Raw genomic sequence first — 21,942 nt, 5'->3', positions numbered from 1 at the left:
GCACCTTTCAGCAATGGCCAGTCCCCAAAACGCTCAGAGGATAACCCGTATTGTATCATTTGTACAGATCCTATTCTTAAATTTGCTTGTTTTATAAATTTAGCAGTCAAAGTGACGGCAGAGCAAGAATACACTTCTGGAATATTTACTGAACTTCATGTGATGTCCAATTTTGTAATGTACCTTCCAGAATAGCAAATACAGTTTTGAAAATAAGACCGATAAACTATGAAATGGAAATGCCACATAAAATGAGACCAGGACAATGAAATATAAATGGCAAAGAAAGTAATTTCAGGTTTCTTCTAGACTTTATTTTAAATTATGCACAGGAAATGTATGAACATACAAGTAATTAGGTAACTTTTTACTTCTTCTGTGCTCATTTTTTGGTAGGACAACGAACACAGACACTTTGCCCTATTAGTACACACCTCCTTGTGACCACGTCATCAGCCTAAGAAAGAAGAGAAAAAAATTGTTAGCAGTAAGAAAAATAGATGTGGTGAAAGTGGTCAGAAACATCTCACAGCATCCTGCATTTTTATCTGGAGAGGAATGTTTATGGGGAAAAATAACCACAGCACCCCAAGGTTTTCTATAGCATAAGGAATTTTTCCATGTGGCATATTAATTGCTCTGAGGCCATAATGCCCAAAGACTTCTTAACTGGCAGAAACACAAATTATGTCTTTTATACTGAAAAGGGAGAATGACCACATACACTTTGCGCTATAGAGCACATCTACAGGCATTGACTTACATCATTTTATGTGTAATACAGAAGTGAAACTGAGAAAAAACATACCCCACTATACACGTTAAAATAAAAAAACAAGAAGAAAAGATAAGCCACCATTAGAAACTCCTGTTTCCGTGCCACTGAGCCATTTATAAAATATTCAATTTACAACCTTCATTGTAGACACTGTAAGAGATGTGTTATTTTCTAAGAATATGCATGTTCAAAACAGAAAGCTGAGAGGGAATACACACACAAGTGAATATATGAAAATACAGAAAAGCCACCTTATCATTTTAAAGCTGGGAACGAGTTTAAAGAATAGCAAAAACCAAAATGCAAAGTACTGAGGAAAAAAAAGAATGTCTGTTCAGTATCTTGACTCCTAGAAGATGTCAAAGATCTTCAGAATTTGTGTTCAGCTAAGTCAAAAGCATTTGTGTGAGCACACTTACTATGAACATTCTGTACACTTATGTCCTCTTGCTTGTTTTCTTTTCTCATATTCCATTAGATGGTCATCATGCTGCTTGATAAGCTGTAAAACAGCAGTGTATTGTAAACAGCTACACAATTCACAGCTGCATCCAGACAACAACAAGAGTTCTACAGAATATAAAATGCCTGTTATCAGAATACAAACCAGTATGGAACTGGGACCATCCAGAACACAATATATGGGAATTTATCAAGTGAAAAGGCTGTGGAAACAAGGCCTCACAGGACAAACATTTTCTCTTGACCAGATGGGGGGAGCTCCCACTGCCAGTTAATTCACAACCCCCAAAAAAGGGGAAAACTCCAAAGGGAATCCATCCCACCCTGAAAACACCATCACCATGGGAGTGCTGCTTATCCTGCACAATTCCTCATGAGGCTACTACACTCTGCTTGCTTTAGCACCAGAAAGTCTGTGAGTTCTCTGAAACAGAGAATATCCTACATCTGCACTTGGCTCAGGAAAAAGGGGTCTTAGCCATTGAAATCAGCTAAAATCATCTTAACCAGCTGAAAAGTAAAAAGAGAATTGGTAGTCTGATAAACGCAACATTAGCTGGGCACATCCCTAGATCTTCTTTCTTTTTGGAAAGACCATGGAAAAATCATGCCAAAGCACTAATCCAACAAGCTTGAAGAATTAATTCTGTTGTGGCTGTTTTAAGTTTGCAACAGAGAGGAGCTTAAAAAGGTGTTCATTTCTTAAAATAAGAGCACAACATAAAGCTGGGAAAACATAAATAATGAACATAATCATGCTTCAATCTTGACACCTGCTATGACCATCCATTACTCCAATAAACTCAGTAGGTTGCAGTCACTGCATTCATACTACTATTGTGATTTTTAAGGAACAGCTAAGTTCAAGAAAACCAAATGAAAACACTTACAAAAGCCCACAAGGCAGCACTGGTACCAAACGCCAAGCCGACTCCCAGCCAGTTTGGTTGGGCATTATTCGCTTTTTTCGCAACAAATGCAGAACGAGTAAAAGCTAAAAAGGCACAAGATTACAAATGCATTAACATTTGTCAGGGTCAGACTACCAAGTACTTACTGACATGCACGCAATCAGGGGAAAAAACCCCAAACCACAACACAAACCCCAAACGAATGCAATGACGAAGTGGTCTTCGTGACATTGTTACAGCCCATCCCTTCGAAGGATCCCGCGGCTTACGCTCCCTGATCCGCGAGAGAGGGGACGGGGGACCCAAAACAACTCGAAAGCAGTGCTTTTTGCCCGTTCCCAGCCACAATAAGTACTTCCCCTCGCATCTTCTGCCCTGTAAGGATGCCGCTCGCTGTCCCCTGCCCAAAGCCGCCAGCTCCGGGCCCTTCCCAGCTCCCATTGCCCGCTAATGGCGCGCGCTCCTGGCACAGCCTTCCCGGGAAAGGCGGCACCGCCATCGCGGCCAGACATGGTGAGCCTCCAGCCTGGAAGCAACACCAACTTAGAGCAGATAAATAAGAGATGAGAAAATAACTAACGAGCTTCGATTAAAAACAGCAAAAGGAGAGAAGCTGCTACGGAAGCTCCCTCTAACGCCAGAGGCGGACGGGCTGGCGGGGATACCGCCGCCTGCACAGGCGGAGGAGCTCCCACGGCCCTCGGTCACTGGGCCGGGCTGGGTCGGGGCAAAGCCTCCCAGCCCGCTCCGAACGGGCTCTCGCGCCGCCGCCGCTCACCAAGGCGGGGTGGTGCCGCCGCCGCCAGCCCCCAGCGCCTCACCGCCCTCAGGCCCGCCGCCATCTTGTCGACCGGACGCGGCTCCGCCCGCGGGGGTGGGACCGCCCCGCCCCGCCCGTGCCCCGGCCCCCGGGCGGGCGAGCGCCGCCGCGCAAGGCCCGGCGGGCCCTACGCGACCCCATGGCCCCCCGCCCTTCCCCGCCCGCCGCCGGCCCCGAGCAGAGCGGCCGCCGGCCCCGAGCAGAGCGGCCGCCGGCCCCGAGCAGAGCGGCCGCCGCGCCGGAACCATCCCGGGCCGGCGGCGGAGCCCTCATACTTGGCGGGGCGGGGCCGGCGCGGGGCCGCGGCGCATGCGCGGGGGCGCCGTGACCCGGCGGGGGAAGCGCCGCGGAGCCATTTTGGCGGCGGCTCGGCGGCCGCTCGGGACCACGTGAGCGCGCCCGGGGCTGGCGCGGCGAGCCCGGCGCGCGCGGCGGCCGGAGGCGCCGGGAAGGGCCGGGAGCGGCCGGGAGCGGCGGGGAAGGGCCGGGCCCGCGGCGGCGCGGGCGGCGGGAGCGGCCGTACTGCGGCGGGGAGGCTCACGGCGGCGGCGGCCGAGCGGCGGGGACGGGACGTAGTCCGCCCGCCCGCCCACTCACTCTCCTCCTCGGAACCCCTCGGCGGCGCCGGAGCCGGCAGCGGGGAGGATGCCGTCCGTGAGCCTGCCGCCCAAGGAGAACGCGCTCTTCAAGCGCATCCTGGTGAGTGGCGGGGCGGGAGGCCCGGGCTGCGGGGAGCGCGTTGAGGAGGCCCCGGCTCGCAGCCCGGGGCGGCGGGGAGCGGGGCCCCGGCTCCGGCTCCTCACGGCCGGGGCAGGCCGGCCCCGGCGCCGCCTGTCACCGCGGCCTGTCCCGCCCGGCCGCGCCGCGCCGGGGCCGCACGGCTCCCCGCTCCGGGTGCCGCTGTGAGGCATCCCGGGCTCCGGGAAATACCCCGCGGCAGCCGCTTCATTCATCGCCCGCCGTCCCGCCGAGCCACCCAGCCTGCGTTCGCTTTATTATATATATATATTTTTTTTCTTCTTCTTCTTTTATGACTCGTTGTTTTGCTGTAGACAAATAACCGTGTTTGTTGGTCGGTGGGAAGATGGTTTTCGAAGGAGGAAGTGGAGAAGGATGAAGGTTTTGAAGTCTTCCCGAAGTTTAATTCGCAGCCGACTTCTGTGGGAATTTGTCAGTGGATTTTGCTGGGTGGCGGCTGGCATATGGATGAGAGAACGTTCAGTGGAACTTAGGCAATAAGCCTGGTTTTCAGGATGAGGTTAAGGTGGTCTACAGCCCAAAAACCAGCCAGGTGTACCCAATTCAGCTACATCGTAAGGGACTTGTTTCAGCTTTCATGTGGTGTTGCAGGAACCTTGCGTTTCTAAGGACAGGGGTTGAATTGGAAATGTCTTAAGTTTGTTAGTGAGCAACTTCAGTGGATTTATTTAGAAGATTCCGTGTCTAGATGAGGCTGTTTTCTCTCAGAAGTCAGTTTTGTCTAAAAATCTCTTGTTGTCTTTCAAAGAGACTTACACTACTATTTTGAGGCATTCCAAAGATCAGAAGGAAGATGAGTTCTGTTGGAGCAACAGCATTCTTAAGGTTCTGTAAACTTCTGCTGCTTAGGTGGGAGTGATGTGTAGTCTTCTGTCACTTCTGTTTCCAAAATATTTTATGAAAATTGAGCATGTAGAACTAGAAAGCCCTATGAACAGGCATGAGACATGCAGTTTCAGTTAGGGTTAAAAAATAAATATGATGGACTATAAATCTGTTTGCTACTTTGAGAGATTCAGTTTTTCTTCCAAGTTGGTAGGACCTTGTACTGAGTATGTAGTTTTTGGTGTGTTACAGGCTGGGAAGGATCTAACCTTGCTGCTCAGTGATCCATCCTCCTTTGCATTGAGGGTGGTTTGTGTGATTACAGGGCACACTGAATCAAGGAGATTGTGTGTAAATCTGAGCGGGTTTGGTTGGGGTTTTGCTTCTTCTTTTTTGTTTTTTTTCTTCTTCCTGTGCTTGGATGTTTCTTAAGTATTTGTGTGGAGGGCAGGAGCAAACAAGAAATAAGAGTGTCTCTGGAGAAAGTGCTGGCTCAGCACCCTTGCATTCATAACTCCATTCAGATTTAAAAAGGTGTGCCCCAGTGCAAGCAGATTTCTGTAACTTTTTTTTTTAAACTGAAAATCTTTAATAAAAATCGAGGAGTTTGAGGTGTCTGGATAGGCTTAAAGCTGTTGTGTCATTGTGATCTTTTCTTGTGTCTCATAGGGATGAGCTTGTGAGACAGAGGTGTAGTCTGGTATTTAAGACTGCCTTGTTATGAGGTATCTTCATAACAAGTGGTGAATAGAAAAGGCTCAAAGCTGGTTTTCATCGCACTGAAAATTTTGCTAATGAACTCCTTGTCTGCCTTGTTACAGATAATGACCCTGCTTCGTGAAGTTTGGGTTATGTGTTTGACTTGAATTACTGAGACATCTTTTAGGAAGTCCTAAGTGCAGACCCTGAGAAAAATTACTTCTCCTGTGCCTTCACACCGCTCATCCTGCAGCCTCTCCTCATTCCACACCATCTTTTCTGGAGACTGCAGCCCTTGATCCTCTTGCAGTGTGCTGTGGGAGGCTGAGGAGCAGCGGGAGGAGCTGAGGGCTGCCTGTGCAGGACTGAGCCCCTGGCCAGGCCTGAGGTGGTCCTGGGTAAAGCCGTGCTGCTCCTGCCCCAGCCAGGCCACCTGTCCTGTCCAGCCTGCCTGCATGAGTGGTTTTCAACAGATGCTTTGGGACCTGGCCCGAGTGTTACTGAAAGGATGCAATACCCTACAGATACATAATTGCTGGTACACAGGCTGTTAACAGAAGTATGAACCCATTCCCGTTCTGATTTTCATGGAGATAATAAACACAGGAGCTAAGTGGATAACTGCCTTGTATTTTTGCGAGTGAAGCATAAAATTGGGTTTTTTTCAATCTGTTTTTGTGTGTGTTTTCAATTTCTGAGGCCTCTTTTTTTTTTTCCAGATGTATACCTCTAACACAAATGTTACCAACCTGCCCAGCTTTGCATAGCAAAGGGCAATAATTAGCTTTCAGAGTTTGTTTTTTTAGTAGTAAGCATCCTGCATGGTCAGTACCTTTCTCATGTGCATGGGTTTGCTCACAGGCCAACATTTCCACTTCCCTGACAAATTCTGAGTTCAGAAGCGTGTACACTTTGTTTTTTGCGTATTCCAACACACTATAACTAGACTAACCTCTTCTAGTCACTTTGCAGGCACGTGGAGGTTCTGATAGAAACATTTTTTCCATTTGAAAGACATTTTACAATTCAGAGTTCCTGTAGTACAGCAGGAAAGAGATCTGCATGATTAGCTTGAATAAAAAAAACCACCCACAGCATCAGCAATCACCGTTCTCCTTAAACTTGCACTTCCATTTTAAAAAAGGTGTCTAGCTCATATAGTTTTTATAGTTTTAACTATTTGCTGTTAGGTCTACAGGTAGATATTCCACTGCTCAGAGATTCTGAGGAATTTAGGGGCAAAAGTGGATCTCAGCATTTGAATATCTGAAATAATTGAGTCCTTATGGTTCTTTTGAAGACACATAATTTCTAGGCAGTCCAAAATTACTGGAGGAGAATTCAGGTGGAGGCAGAGGAAAGGGTAGAATAGTAAACACAGCACAGCAATGGGTAAGTTGGCATTTTGGTACACAGAAGGCTGGATGCACTATGGAGTAATGGAAAAAGTTCTCTCCACTTCCTTCCCCCCCCTGCCCTTTTCTATCAGCTGTAGAACCAGTAGTTGTAGGAAGTGAGATTGACTGATTTTTAATTTATTTTTCATTAAATATAACTGATGAACATTCCTGGCATTTTGCCAAATTATTCATCTGCTGTATCTGGTTAGGTACAGTTCAATGGTGTTCAGTTTTATTTCACATACCCCAAAGGTAATATTCAATTAAGTTTTCCTTGGATGTAGAAGTTAAATATATTGAAAAGGTATTGAAGAAAAACTAAATACAAATCTGATAGAGGTGGCATATATTTTGTGGAAGAGTTTTTTCAGTCCCTTGAAGCATCAGGATGAAGTTTGTGGAGTTCTGGCAGACTAAGGTGGTGCAGGTATTTTTTCACCATGCCTAGTGAGCTTAGCCTTTAATGAGCAAAGAGAAAGAAAGTCCAGGCATTTAAGAAGTGAAACATCATTGTGTTTTATGTTGGAAACAAGCAGTGCGGTTGTGTAAGTGTGTTCAGTCCTTGTTTAAACAGTTCCAGTGACTCACAACTCTATTTTGTGCTGTAGGAGTTGTGCACTGAGGGAGAAGGTGCCTTACTGGTCTGAGCTGGTGTGTGTTTGTGTGAAGATGAGAGTTTCCCGGTTGAGGACCAGGGATTAGCCATGGCCATTTTGACATGTGCAGGCTATTCTCCTTTCATCTCTCTCAGTTTCCTCAGGTGCTGTGCAGGCTTGCCTGGGCATGGCCCGGTGTGCTGCAGTGGGGCTTTGCAGTGACCAGGGTGTTCACCTCCACCTGCTCATTTTTACCTTAGCACTGCAGTGCTTGGGGGCATTGTCTTTGTGCTGCTGGTCTTCCTTTCCATGCTGGCTTTGACAAGTGTTCTCCTAAGTGATGTAGGAGCTTCCTGGTGATAAAAAGCCTGTTGAACAACCTCTTGTCAATGCCTCTGCTGTAAATATGCCAAGTCCCTCATGCTGGGCCATCTTCCTGTTTCTTCATTCCAGAATCTGCTCCCTGTCCCTCCACTTTGAAACTAGACAGACCAGTGCTTCTCCTTTACTAATACTATCATCAGCACGAGTCCTTTAAAAACAATGTTCTGTCCATTGAAATTCAGGTGCTGTCTTTAAGGTTGCTTAGGTGGCAGACTTTGAAATCTCCTCTTAAGTCATCTTAATTCAAGATTAAAGACTTGATTTCCAGAATTTCACTTTTACCAACAACCTAGTAAATTACTTTGCTTGCAATCATTGTTCGATTTGCATGGCTGTACAGTAATCAAGTGTGCACACCGCTGGAATTTGACCATGTACTGTCTTTCAGTTGAAATATGGAATTGCTAACAAGGCTCTTCCAATAGCTTGTCTGTTGAGATGTCATTCACTTGGTTTTTCTTTGCCAAGAGGAATACCGTGCTTGGTCCATAGTAGTAAGAAGAGAAATGATATCTTGGCAGAAACACTGGAATGGAAGTAGAGGATAGATTTGCTGCTCTAAGCAAAATCATTGATCTTATTTTTCAGTACTATTTCTCAAAGCTCCGTAAGAAATTAATTACTGTTTGAGACCTTAGGATGCCATTGAGGATTCACTTGAGTAATGCATGTGTTTCTAAAGCCTGTTAATGAAATTAGGCCTTTTTTTGTCACTGGGGCTGTCAGAAATTGTAGAAACATCATTCGCTACTGTAAATTTCTGAGGAGCAGTCTGATTTTACTTGTTAAAAGACTCATTAGCAGAAACATCCTCAGTTGTAAGATTACAGCCACTTTTATGTTGTTATGGCCATAGATACTCTTAATTGAACCCAGTGGTTTTAACTGGGGCAAGGGAGTTAATCTGGTTTATATGCTACTACCCTTTGTTTTGGTTAGAATTTGATGAAGCTGTGCTTACTTCTGGTTTTGAAAGGTTTTCTTAGTAAGATTTTGTTGATTGCCCTTTTTCTGGGTGTCTCAGGTTTAAATGTCTTGTCCGCAACAGCACTGTGTCAATGCATAGAGAATTACACATTTTCTGATTTTGCTGATAGGGAATGGAAAGGAAATTAACAATTATTCATTGCCTCCCTCAGAAGTGAGGTCATTGAGATTTGTTGCAGGGATTTCTGTTTGCTTATGTGATACCACAGAATCAAGTTAGCGAACCTTGTCTCATGTTGAAGAACAACCTTTCTTATCTTAATAGACCCATTAAACTATTTCTCAATGCTCAGTGCTACCAGACCTCTTCTTGCACAGCTCAGTGCTAAGGGTGAGGAGTACTCTGGGTGTAATACATGGGTAGAAAATGCCAGTAGCTTCACCATGTGTCTTGGATAATTTTGTGAGATACTTAAACTCAGGTCTGAGTCCAGAACAACTGAGGCTCCTTTAGAATTTTTTATGCCAGATCTTGGAATTTGAATAGATACACTTGGCTGTTTCAGATATTCATTTAAAACCAGACATATCCTGTGCGTGCTGGATATCTTGTGAGATACAGTCAGTTTCTTGATGAGTTCCAGGGTCATGAACAGAAGTCAGCGTATTTTAGTTGACTGGACCAAATTCCTGGTAATTCTCTCCAAGAAGAGATTAAGGTAAGCAAGTACAGGCCAACAGAACTGGTGTTGAATAATGGATTTTTTCAGCAAGTCTGTCTTCAGTAGTCGAGGATTTCTTATCTTCTAGAAGAGCTGTAGTTAACTATTTGTCAGCCCCTGTTTCCAGCTGAATTTTGTTAAATACAGGAATCAGACCGATTTAAAAGCATAGACATAGCATAGATATTTTTTTTTCTTCCTTAGTATTAAATGAAAACGTACACATATTTCTTATATGCTTCCTAACTGACTTGAATTTTGACTTTTTCTGTTCCTCTGGCTGTATGCTACCAAGCACCACTAGTTAGGAAGATATCAGTGACCTCCAAAAGGTAAGGCATGCTGTGCAGAGGGTGATTTCTTAATCCCTTGAACCAGGCAAATGCTGAAGCTGTTTGTTACATTGAACAGTTCAATTAATTACCACTTGAGAGCAGTGAAAGAGGATAGTTGGTTTCAGCTTGACAGCAGAAAACTATGCAGATTTGCCCCAGAGTTTTTCAGCATTAACGTAGCTGCAAGATTTGTGTGGTTTCTTCAGTCCTTGGGTTTATTACACATCTTGTGTTTGTCATGAAATTGAATTGGTGTGTGTGGTGGAATATCTTTTGCCTGGAGCTGCTGAGCTGTTTGATATGGTTAGTGCTCAAAGGACCCACTAATTCATAGTGGGTAGTAGCTCCTAATGCTTCCAGCTTTCAGAATCTTCTTTACTACATTTGGCTTGAATTACTGCACCTTAGTGACTTGACCTGATCTTGTCTACCTGTAGAGAGAGGAAGTGTGCTGGAAAACAGCCTTGAGCTGCCCAGCACCTGAATTTACTGTCCGGTAAGTGCTGCATCTGAACTGTGCTGGAAGAAATAGATAGAGTGGCAGATGTGCATGTCCTGTGCAGCAAGTGCACACCTTAGGTAATGCAAAGGCCAAGGATTCCAGTGCTTCCTGCTGCCAGAGGTCTCACAGCATCCCAGTTGCCATGGGATGCCCCAAGTGTACATCCGTGACTGCCACTGGGAGAAACTGTAGGGTCCCCTGAGAGCACACTGCTGTAGTTGAAAGAGTTTGTTGTAGTATCATAGGATAATTTGGGTTTCGAAGGTCATCTAGTCCAACTCCTTGTCTGCCGTGGATAGGCTCAAGCCTCAAAACCTTAGGGAAGTGGACAGGAGAGTGTCAAATCTGTGAATTGTTTTGTTTGGGCAGCCCTTTCTTCTTTGTATTTCCTCCTGAGGACTTGCAGATGCAAGTAAAACATTGACCTGTGGCCATGTGTAGATCAACTGTCCTGGTAACTCTTGTATGTGATAGGAAACATTCTGCAACACATTTCCTCTGTTGATGACACTGTGTCACTTGCTGAGGGAAGAGGGGCTGAGTACAGTGAACTACAGAGAAGTTCAGTTTGGATCTGTGCTGTCTTTTGGGGCTTAATCCCAATTTTGGCACTCATTTGGTGAAGAAAATCATATTCTTCAGCTGGCCTGTCACACCATTGCCTAAATTAGGATGCTTGCTTTTAGAGCATTTTGGGTGAGAAGTGATTTCCTGTGGGGGTTTTGATGGGGCTTTTTGTTTGGTTGCTTTGGCTTGGTTGTTTTTAAGTATTGGGGCGTAGTTTCCATTCATTTCACTTCAGTTAAATTGCAGATGTGAGGTGTTAGGTTGGAGTAAAAAGTGTGACCTGGTGAAACACGGAGTCTTAGAAGAGAAGACAGTTCAAAGTTCTTCATACTGTTTTTTTTTTTAAATTCTGCATCTTTAATGGAAATCGCACGCTATTTTTGGTTCCTGTTCAATTTCAAAGGGCATGACAATTGGTAATGTGATTCCATCCCGCCCACCTGGTTCTGCTGTATCGATTTTATTCTCACACTGCTTTCTTATAACCAGTTGTGCTGATTCAAGTAAGAATAAAAAGAAAGCAGCCAATAGTACCCCAGTGTTCCCACTTGTCACTTGGGGTGTAGATGGTACCCTCTTGTCCTTGATAATTACTCTTGAGGAAAAACCTCTAGTCTTGCATGCTTCCAGGTGGGAAAACAAAGGTGGTTTCTCTTTTTTGTTGGTCTTCTGTGAGTGTCTTCATCTTGCTCATGAAACGCTTTTGAGTCTGCTTCTCTCCTGTTTAATCAGCTGCAAAATCTAGGCTGGATAGACTCCTGTGAGACTTTTTGTTCTGTGTTACTGCTGCAAATTAGTTTTAAAACACTCTTGAATCAGCTAGGTTGTACCTATGTATTTTCTCAAGTGTCCCTGCTTGAAAGGGAGTTTTCTATTTTATGTCGTGGTCGAGGTGATTGTGTAGTTTGAGTGGTACTTGGTGGCAGTGTAGATTCACTGGGAAGCTTCTAGTCAGGTTCATGGTAACCCCTGATGTTATGCTGAGATAGAGCTGTTGAGCTGATGTTAACTGTTGATGTTGCTGAACATACAACACACTTCAGTCTGCAGTGTAGTTATTATAAAATGTCTTCTAAATAGCACACTGAAGTCTGGATGGCTATTATTTACCTTAGTTATTACATGCTTGTAGGATGTGAAGACTGCTTTGTGATCAAAGAGGAAATAATTAGAGCCTACTTGAATACATTTCAAAAATATAAAATCTCTAAAATGCTCTTTTGACAATGTATTTGTTTATACCATATATAAAGAAAACTGCTGAATTAAGTTTGGGTAAAAGTAATTTCTGCTGTTGTAAGCAGCTCTTAGTGCTGCTATGATCAGTAGCGTGGCCCTTGTATAACAACCTTGGTGGTTACCTTGTTCAGGAATCCATGTCAGTGTTTACTACCTGTAGGTTTGGCAGCAAGGTTTAGGGAGTAATTGGGGGAAGATTCAAAAATGGAAAGCTAGGACGGAGGGAAACAAACTTCATGTAGCCATGAGCTGTGGCTAGATGTAGGTGAACTGTAAATAGTGGGAGTGTTTTCACTTTTCTTCATGGCAGCCACCAAAGAAGAAATGTGGAGGAATTTATTCACATTTGGCACAGTGAGCCATGTGCATGTGTAAGGCATCTGCTGGCCAGAGGCTGAGTCTGCACAAATGCCTTAATGCAATTTAGAGAACACCAGAATACAAGCCTTCCTTCCACCTCAGGCTTGGGATTCTAGAGAATATGGGCCATATCTGTTCCTTAAAATTTCCATATCAGTCTGTCTGGTGATTGCCATGCATTCTGATCCACTGAATAAAAACTTGGTGGGGAAAGCAATGCAAATGCAAATTGTCACTTACCTCCTGTATTCTTGCATGACTTTGAAGGAGTCATACTTTGTGCCTCATCTTACTAGTTCTTTGTAGAATTGTATTAAAGCAGATGTTATTTCCTTGCTATAAAGATGGAAAGTTAGCTAAGGGGTATAAAAAGAATCTTGGTGTGTTTGGAATAGGTTTTAATTCTGGCCACAGCATGTATAGAAAGGCTTGTTAGATATCTGAAAAGATCTGGTAACTTATTAAACGAAAAACTTCGAAGGGCAGGAAATGTGTAATAGATTCAGTACTAATGTACAGTCAGATTCTGTTCTTCTGAAGCATTAGCCTTCTTAACCTTACTCTTTTTAAGTTTAGCTTTTATGTTTTCTCACTGCATGATGTCACAAGCTGTAGCTGCAGCACTTGTCTGTCAAGCATCACAAGCATGCTCTCACTGCTGCCTTTGAAGTTTATATGTGCAGGAATTTAGCTTAGTGCAGGCAACTGTGCTCTTCTAGCCATCTCTGGAACAGAGAAATATGTTACTTCTGCAGAACATCTGTCCTAAAGCAGGAGTTGGAGCTCTGGGAATGAATGACTGCTACAAGCTATTCATCTGGGAGGAAACAAGCTACCCGGATGAATAAAATTCCTGTTTCCAGAAAGCCTCTGTCTTTATGTCCCAAGAATACTTGACATATCACCATTCCTGCTTTTGTGATTTTTTTAAATTAATTTAAATTGCTGGTTCTTTTTTATCCTCTTACTCAGAAACTACTTACTTACTTAAGGATCATCTTTCCCAGGCTGTGTATATATTTTCTGTCTGCTTTTTATTAGAAGATTTTTGTTTGAATTGTCTGTTCCTTGAAACTATAGGTTCGCTGAGGTTTGTGCCATCCATGGTTGCATGTGCTTCTGTCTTGGCTTCCTTCTGTCTCATTCACACTTTGATTTAAGCTTGTTAGCCCATAATCTCTCTGGAGAATGAGTTAAATATGTGCACAGCTTCAGGCAGGGGAATCTCAGTGGTGCTGTTGGGCCCACTGTGAGGAAGTAGTCTCTTCTTTTCTGAAGAACTAAATGTGACCTCGATTTCATTTGTTCCTTTCCTTCCACTGTCAAAACATACAATATTATGTATGTAGAACACATACACAGAATAAGGAAACTCATAAAATAACAATTTGAAATGTTTGCATTAACAGAATAAAATAAGCTTTGGAAGTACTAACTAAAAAACTTGGAGAAACTGTATACAGGAAATCATTCCAGCTTGTCTTGACCTAGAAATAATCTATCAAAGGAGACCTTTGATGCTTCCCTGGGGAATATACATAGCCATGTCTATATACAGAGCTATATTCTGGAGATAAAACTATATCCAGTTTGTTTCCTGATAATTTGTTGGCCCTATCCAAGTAGTTTCTGGGTTATGAGAACCTTTCTGTAGATGTAAGTGGATATAAACTTGTAAATCTTTCCTCCATGAAGCCTCAAGGAAGAATTTGTTACAATTCTCAGTGAGTTTGCTCTGTTCCAAAGTACCTTGCATTATAAGTTCTGTATCACCTCAGAAAATTTTATGTGCTAATATTTCCTGTCTCTAGCAAATTTCACATTTTGGGATGTGACTTTGCTTAAACTTCAAGGTGAGTGCCTGGTTGTTATAGTACATTAAATGGAACCATTTAGTGATAAGATTTCACATTCATAGCCAGCATCTGAGCAAGCTATGCTCAAAACCAGACTGCAAAACTCCAGAGTGCCCCATCTGCTTGTGACAGTGCCTTAGTTACACTGCAGACACATTCTTCAGTTGCTGTGGCTTCACCACTTCTGTGACAGGTTCTGCTGCTTTCACAACTACCTGGGTGGGGGCAAATGGAGGTTCTACTTTTCAGGGAGGAGGCCTGGCTGGTAACTTTTATGACTGGTGGTTTCAATTTAAAAAAAAAAAAAGAAAAAGTCTGTCAGCTCTGACTAGTGGCTGATCATAGTGACTCAGCCAGCTACTTGAAAGCTGATAATGACTGGAAGGTGTAAGTAATACCTAGTCAAGTTTAATATTAAAAAAAAAAAAAAAAAGTTGCCTGTACAGATTTCCTCTTACCTAACCCTTAAAACATTCTTTTGCTATGTGCTTACAGTGCTGACTTTTCCTGTCCTTGGTGAGCAAAGGGAGTTGTCTTTTGGAGGTGTTCAAAAGTCTGGGTTGGACGGGGCTTAGAACAACGTGGAGTAGTGAAAGGTGTTCCTCCCCATGGGGGTGGGTGGAGCTGGATGGCCTTTGAAGGTCTGCTCAAGTTAAAGCCATGCTAATCCTTTTGTTGGTCTATTCCTCTTGGAGTACATCTTGCCTGCTCTCTCTGGGCATCTTCCTTCTCCCTCCTTTTCCATGTGGGCCATTCCCTTTCCCCTAAGGGTGGTGGCAGTGTAGGGGGAGCAAGATGGGTGGTTTGTGATGCATCTTGGTCTTCAGTCATATTATTTCAGCTGTGTGACTTTAATACTAGGAAATAATACATGCACTTAGTGTTTTACCATGTTTTTTACACCTTTGAAGTTTATTGTTGGTATTTCCAAGAGAAAACGAGACACCAAATAGTGTCTTTCATTATGAAGAACAGCATAAAATGCAGAAGTTGTAAATATGCCATTTTCTTTTTTAAACATTTCCCCTAATATTAATGTAACTTTTTAAAGTTTTATTTTTAGAACCTTCTGCTTGAAGGGAAGACCTCCTGGGTCTGCCTTTCCTAAATATTTTTGTTGAGAGGGCTTTAAGAACACATGGTGTCCATATGTGCTTATGAATGCTCTTGGATAATTACTTTGGAGCAGCATGAGGAAAGATGGAATCCTAAGCAACAACTTTTTTAGAAGGACTTGAAAGTTCTCAGCTGTACCCAATTTTTATACCCCTGTCAGCCAGCCTGCCACCAGAATGGCTTGACCAGAGTCAGTGAGGTCCTGTTATGAATGACTTCAGAATTAATAACAGGATTAATATGATGTGTGCTCCTGGGCTCATAAATGTTTATTTTGTTACAATAAAATTAAGTGTGAGAGGTTCCAAGCATTTGCTGAAGTGACCTAAAATGTATGAATTGGTGTTTATAATGTGATTTCTTTTGGCTTATATTTAAATATGAGCCCAAGAAGTATATTTACATAAATAAAATACTAAAACTGGTTTTAAAAGTTCATGCTGTGTGCTGTTGTGCATTGCAGTCACTTCACATAATGAATGAGACTCAGACAAAAGAGTTGGGCTAAGAAAACAGTAGAGGAATGTTTCAATTTCCAGTATGGCAAGATAATGTTACTGTATACTAGTTTTGAAAGTTTGGCAGTATGAGATACATGTTGTAATCAAACTGCTCCTAAGAGGTTGGTTTCAGAGGCAGTTTAAGCCAAGTTCCAATGATCTGTGTCTTTCCAGCTTGCATGGTGGTTGGTTTTCTCATGGAGTTGCTATCCAGGATAATTGGCCAAAGTGGGTTCAGTGCTTAACAATGTTACAAAATAAGGTTTGCTTTTATGTTGAAGGAGAGTGGAATCTCTTCAGGCGCTTAAGCTTCCTGTGGTGTCTTACCTGAGAGTCTGCTGTATGCTGATATGTCTTCACTTACATGTTTAAACTCATGGTGTTGCTAACATTTTTTTTCTGGCAATGGAAAGAATTTTTAAACTAAATAAGCTCAATAAACAGGGTTCATTAAAATGTTAGTGTATTTTCTAAAATCTGTAGCTGTACTGGTGCTTAATTTCAGGCGTGCATAAATACTTCCACTCTCAGTTTTTTGAATAAACTTATTTTGTTCTTCAACAGAGGTGTTATGAACATAAGCAGTATAGAAATGGGCTAAAGTTCTGTAAACAGATCCTTTCCAATCCCAAGTTTGCAGAACATGGAGGTAAGTTTTCAAATGTTCTCTTTTTTGCTGTACTTTACAGTAGAGTAATTATTTTAATGTTTTATTATTATTTTAATGTTTTATACCCCTCCACTGCTAACTTTTTGCCCATAAAGCAATAAGAGCATCCAGAAACATGTATTAGGCACTTACTGTTGTTAAGATTTGTCATTTTAAAGACTGATCTTACCAGTAGTCATAGCTTTTCATTCTTTTATCATTCAAGTCTAAGATTCATGGTGCGAGTTTCCTAATACAAGTATGCATTAATTAAATCACTTTTCCTGGGAAATTGATAGTCACTCACATAAAAGTGAAAAACAAAAGGAAGAGGCTGAATATTGTTCAGTACTCTGTCAGCTCTGTGGGCTGCTACTTTTCTGAAGGAATAGTCTTATTTTAAAAGAAAAAGGTGTTTATTCCTTCGCTGTATTTTTAGTCAGCTCTTAATTCTGAGTTAAGTCTCTTTGCACGGTTCAGAAATGCACTGTGGGTTTTTTGCAACTACTTTGGTATGGGTGGATGTGTAGAAATGTCAGAGTTGTGAATAAAAAAAAAAATCTCCAAATGTTTTTAGAGCAGACAGATTTAAAATAAGGCATTGCTTCATATTTTGATGGAAGTAATATAAAAGGTTTATTGCTGTGTATGATATACTTAAGTGAATAATCTGACAGTAGAGTTTTCCATGTGAGAAAAGAATGTCAAATCTTGATAATGAAAACTGTATCTAAACTTGCATTTATGCTATGTTTAGGATTGCTGTATGAAGCTTTAAAAGCGTGAAAATGAATAACTGATACTTATTTAATGTTTTGGGGTTTTTTTCTTTTGTAGAAACCTTGGCAATGAAAGGACTAACATTGAACTGTCTAGGGAAGAAGGAGGAAGCTTATGAACTTGTTCGCAGAGGCCTAAGGAATGACTTGAAGAGTCATGTCTGTATCCTTTGGAAATAGGGTTTTACTGAAAGGTTGATATCTGCAACTACTTGATTTATAGAGTAGCGGTAAAAACCACTTTAGACTTCAAACTGGAAGTTCAGAATTTTCAATTTCCAGTAAGTATTTTTGTCTAAGCTATCCAAAGGGCAGATGCTTTGCAGTCCTTGCAGTCACAGTTAGCTCACACATTATTGTGGCATGCATTGTGTATTTTTTGTCATTAATCTGCAACAGTAAACCAATGGTGGGCATTTAAGCATGTGATTTGCTTTGGAAGCTTGAGTAGCTGCCATTACATTGTTAAAGACTGGTCATACACTTAGAGTGCAGGAAGTAGGAGCACTTCAGTTGTCTAAAATTGTATTCAAGTAAGCCTAATAGTGTTTTCAGAGATCCTGTTAATTTATTTCCTCCCCCAGTATGTGAAAAGTAACATTTACAGCATATTATATAGACTGTATACATATAGCTGGCAAAGTTCCCACAAAAAGAGTTGTAATGTTCCTGTCCATTTATAAAAAAGCTCGAGAGCTTGTTGCCAGCTGTCATGTTGGAGCTCATGTTTGTGTCTGCTCAAATTCAGTGGAAGCCTTAATAGAGTTTTCCAGGTTGGCATGTCTATGGCCTTCTTCAGAGGTCAGACAAGAAGTATGATGAAGCTATCAAATGCTATAGAAATGCACTGAAATGGGACAAAGACAATCTTCAAATCTTGAGAGACCTTTCTCTGCTACAGATTCAAATGAGGGATCTTGAAGGTTACAGGGTAAGTATGCATACTGCATTTAATCAGCATCTAGGGAGCTGCTGCAAAGGTGGCAGATTGATTAATGACACTTTAAAAAAAACCCAGTTCAGTCCAGTGGGTTAAAACTATATGCCACTCTTCCACTTCATGAAAGTAAAAGCAGATGTGCTACTGAGCAATTTCTATAAAATACAAAGACTTAATGGCAAATTAAATGTTGCAGTTTCAGCTCAGTGCAGAATTGCTTGCCTTATTGGGTTTGTATTTTTTTTGGATGCTATATAACCCAGCTGTAGACAATCTCCACTCTTGTTCTTTTCTTGAAAGGATTCCTGTAGGTAAGAGGCAATGTGTTCAGAATGTGACTTTTATTCAAGCAAAGGAGTTTGTATTTTTTAGTAACTGTGTACTTAATATCCCTCCACCTTTACATCAGTGGCCCCCCATTTTCTCTTAGCAGTAGGTAATAACAGAAACATGAAGCATCATATTTTGGTTCCTGGCCAACTTAATCATTAGTGAATGACAGCTCCATTTTTGTCAGGTTTTTATCTTTTTATGTTTCCCTTGAACTTCTGAAGTTGTGTTGTTTAAAACACATTAGTTGGTCTGTACGTGTATTATTTCCTTTTCAAATTAGGGTAACATTAGTATACCCAGGAGCAAGTTCTGTGCTCAGTTGTGTGGAACCATCGGCTAGCACAGGTCCTCAAAAGAACTTATTCCTGAGTCAGGACAATTCTTAATCACTGATTTTTTTCATATTAGTAATCTAGAAATTTGGTTCCACTCTTGCTGAAACAAGACAGCTGAAACTTAGTGTAGGTGCCAAATGCACATTTGCAAAATATGTTGGCAGACTTCTATTTTCTTGGCCTCTGGATAGATGTGAGTACAAATTCTGTGATCTCTAAACATACAAGTAACACATGGTTACTGAATGCATTAAGGATTAAATGTTAGGACGCTTAGAAGTCAGTGGTTCACGGCTCATTATGTGCTGGTGTCTGAAGAATATGAATTTGCTCTCAAAACTGGGAGTAAGGTTGCGGGTTTTTTTCCTTGCTTTAAATTCCAGCCTCTCCTACTTCAAAATATTTTGAGTGATCATCATTCTATTAAAACAGCTGTAACTAGTTTTAGTTACGTGTTAATCCCTACTTCTGACAGCTTAGACTTTTTCAATAGGAAGTAACTCCTTTTAAGTTACATCAAAATGCCTTTCAGAAGTCTGCAACAAAACAAGTTATAGCATTTTCCTCAGATTAAAATTGCATGATACCAAGCAAATCTGTTGTCTTTTTCAGCTGTAATTATCCTCTTGCCAAAGAATAGGGACGTGTTTGCGTGACCTGTGTTGCCTAAGAACGCTTCCAATTATTGAAATACATGTGTACTTTCAAGGTTAATTTGAAACACCGGTAAATGTTCCTGCAATTCAAACCCAAGTATCCTTAATTATGTTCTGTTCATAAGTGGTTAGACAGGAAAAGCATGTGTGTCATACATTAACAAAATTAGTCTGACTCATCAGAATTTGGTTGGACGTGTTATTTTGTGAAGGTTTTTTTTTTTAATTCAGTGAACGCCATTATAGTTCAAAGTTTATTCTTTCTGTGGTTAATAAGATGCATATAGAAAACTATTTCACAGTGACTTCCTTAAATACTAGAATATTGAAGACAGAATATTTCCTAATGAATTCTACAGAGCGTCAGAGTAAAGCCAGGAAAATTAGCAGCTACTTTTTTTGCAGGAAACAAGATACCAGTTGCTTCAGCTCCGACCTGCACAGCGAGCATCATGGATTGGTTATGCCATTGCTTACCATCTGCTGGAAGACTATGAAATGGCAGCAAAAATTTTAGAGGAATTTAGGAAGACACAACAGGTAAGAGGAGAACATGAAATTGGTTTATAGAGTGCTGCTTAAGCCAAAAATAAAACATTGCTTTCATGATGAGAAAACTTTATGCAGTTTCTTTAGTCAAATGAATTTGATGCCAAATTTTAGAATTAGAAGGCTGAACTGTGTCCTGTGTCTTGCTTTCCCGTGTAGACATCACCTGACAAAGTGGACTATGAGTACAGTGAACTGCTGCTCTATCAAAATCAAGTTCTCCGGGAAGCAGGGCTGTATAAAGAAGCCTTGGACCATCTTTGTACCTATGAAAAGCAGATCTGTGATAAACTGGCTGTTGAAGAAACTAAAGGTAACAACTCACTTTCTGAAGACGCATTCAAACACACAGCATACAATGGGGTGTCCACTGTCAGCTTTTCCCATCTTTTGGGACTTTGATTTGGTTTTAGCTTAATTTATTTAATTTTGCCGTTGTAAAGGACTGCTTGTCTCGCAGTTTATTCAGTCCCTGTCATGCTCTTGTCCCAGATTGGTAAGACATCAGTGAACTACAGACATGCTGTTCTGAAACTTTTAAGATAACAGGCATTTCAGACAGGAGATCCTAAGTTGATGTGCTGAAGTTCTGTCTGAGTAGTGTACTCACACCTGTGCTGTTAAAGCTTTGATAGTGGCCCTTACAAGGATACCACGTGCTGAAAGGGAAGAATCATCTTTGGCCAAGCAGAAGGCTTTTAAATGTCCTCAGTTACCCTTGCAGTATATAGAAATAGAAACAGGCCCTTCAGTGAGGCAACCCGGCACAGGCTTCTGTTGTATTATTACAAGCCTGGTGTATAATCCTATAGCAGATCAATACAGTAGTGTAGCTTATTATATTCCATAGGTGGATTTGCAGTGATACAAGTCCATTCTAACCGCTCTATTAACAGGTGCGCTTTCTTAAAGCATGCTTTATTCCTCTTCTGCTTGGTGCTTGTACAGTCTTTCTGTGAAACTGCCAATCTATTGAAGGTACTTCTTGTTCTTGGCCCACACTGGAATCTATTTAAATTATTGCTTTAAGTAAAGAGAAGAAATCCTTTTACTCTAGTTTGTTCATGTAGATGTTGTAGCTAGTTCCCTCTTTCTGCCAATAGTAATCTCACTGCCTTGCAAAAGGAACCTAGGAATTGAGTAGTGACAGTATTATGGGAGGTGTGGTGCTTCCTCAAGGAAATTGATTTCAGATGACTCTCCAAGGTAGCTGAATATCTTACTTCATTTGCATATAAAAGGAAATGCATCAAGAGACTACAGTAGCACAGATCATTTTTGAAACACAGTAGCAGGACTTTTGGGGGTGGGAGTATTTTTTTTGTGACTTTATTTTTTTTATATGAAGGATCTTTTGACATATTTTATGTTCTGTGTTGATGTACTGTGTGACATACTTAGTGTTTGAAGGTCCAAAGTCGGGAGTGAAATAGGTTTTTCAAATAGGACTTCATTAAAAATAAACCTGAGACCAAAACACAAAACCTGCTAGCAAGTTACCAGACAAAAGGATGGAAATACTTTGCAGTGTGTGTACTTTCAACAAGGTACAAGGGATTAATATTTTGGGGCACAGCTCCCATTGTTGTTTGGTCTGGCTTGGCTGCTGTGTTGGCTTGTCTCCTCCAGAAGAGCCAGGTAATAAATGAGTGTGTACAAATTTTAAGCACACATGCAAAAGCCACTGGGGATGAAGTACAACTGACAAACACTGAAAATTGTATTGGCGTTTGCTGCTGTTAGAAAAAAACTTTCACCTCAGAAAAAGAATTTAAGGTTTATTTTCCCAATTCTGTCACTCTCAATGAGTGAACTATTGATGTTTTCCTGGGCACTAGATTCTGTGTGTAGTCCTCAAGTTATTCTAACTGTGGAAAACACCATCACTTGACAAAATTTTGTTAATTGTGCAACGCAGGGAAGAAAAAAAGGTAAATTTGCAC

The 21,942-nt window shown here is 41.7% G+C and overlaps 2 protein-coding genes across 4 annotated transcripts in view; one reads left to right on the top strand and one right to left on the bottom strand.

Annotated features, from left to right (window-relative positions):
* Positions 1–292: 292 nt before the first annotated feature.
* Positions 293–3,234, bottom strand: NDUFC1 (NADH:ubiquinone oxidoreductase subunit C1). 3 transcript variants are annotated; one of them, XM_066185043.1, is made up of 4 exons: positions 2,930–3,037; positions 2,131–2,234; positions 1,198–1,280; positions 293–457 (listed from the first exon to the last, which is right to left on the bottom strand). In XM_066185043.1, coding segments are annotated over exons 1-4 (252 nt in total). In that variant the 5' UTR covers positions 2,994–3,037; the 3' UTR covers positions 293–456. The 3 variants fall into 3 exon arrangements, with proteins under 3 accessions (XP_066041140.1, XP_066041139.1, XP_066041141.1); XM_066185042.1 differs by lacking the exon at positions 293–457 and having other exon boundaries at positions 1,197–1,280; positions 2,973–3,234; XM_066185044.1 differs by lacking the exon at positions 293–457 and having other exon boundaries at positions 1,197–1,280.
* Positions 3,235–3,491: 257 nt separating this feature from the next.
* NAA15 (N-alpha-acetyltransferase 15, NatA auxiliary subunit) overlaps positions 3,492–21,942 on the top strand; it is a 35,841-nt gene continuing 17,390 nt past the window's right edge. Inside the window, exons 1-6 of the mRNA XM_066186619.1 lie at positions 3,492–3,670; positions 16,323–16,407; positions 17,245–17,349; positions 17,960–18,117; positions 19,856–19,990; positions 20,159–20,312. Coding sequence (XP_066042716.1) covers positions 3,617–3,670; positions 16,323–16,407; positions 17,245–17,349; positions 17,960–18,117; positions 19,856–19,990; positions 20,159–20,312 — 691 coding nt within the window. The 5' untranslated portion in view covers positions 3,492–3,616. The remainder of the gene's footprint in view (positions 3,671–16,322; positions 16,408–17,244; positions 17,350–17,959; positions 18,118–19,855; positions 19,991–20,158; positions 20,313–21,942) is intronic.

The sequence above is a fragment of the Chamaea fasciata genome, unplaced genomic scaffold (assembly GCF_029207755.1).
Source record: "Chamaea fasciata isolate MVZ Bird 193981 ecotype frontalis unplaced genomic scaffold, bChaFas1.0.hap1 SCAF_6, whole genome shotgun sequence".
NCBI classification, from domain to species: Eukaryota; Metazoa; Chordata; class Aves; order Passeriformes; family Sylviidae; genus Chamaea; species Chamaea fasciata.
Note: the sequence above shows the minus strand (reverse complement) of the source record. Positions and strands in the feature narration are given on the sequence as shown.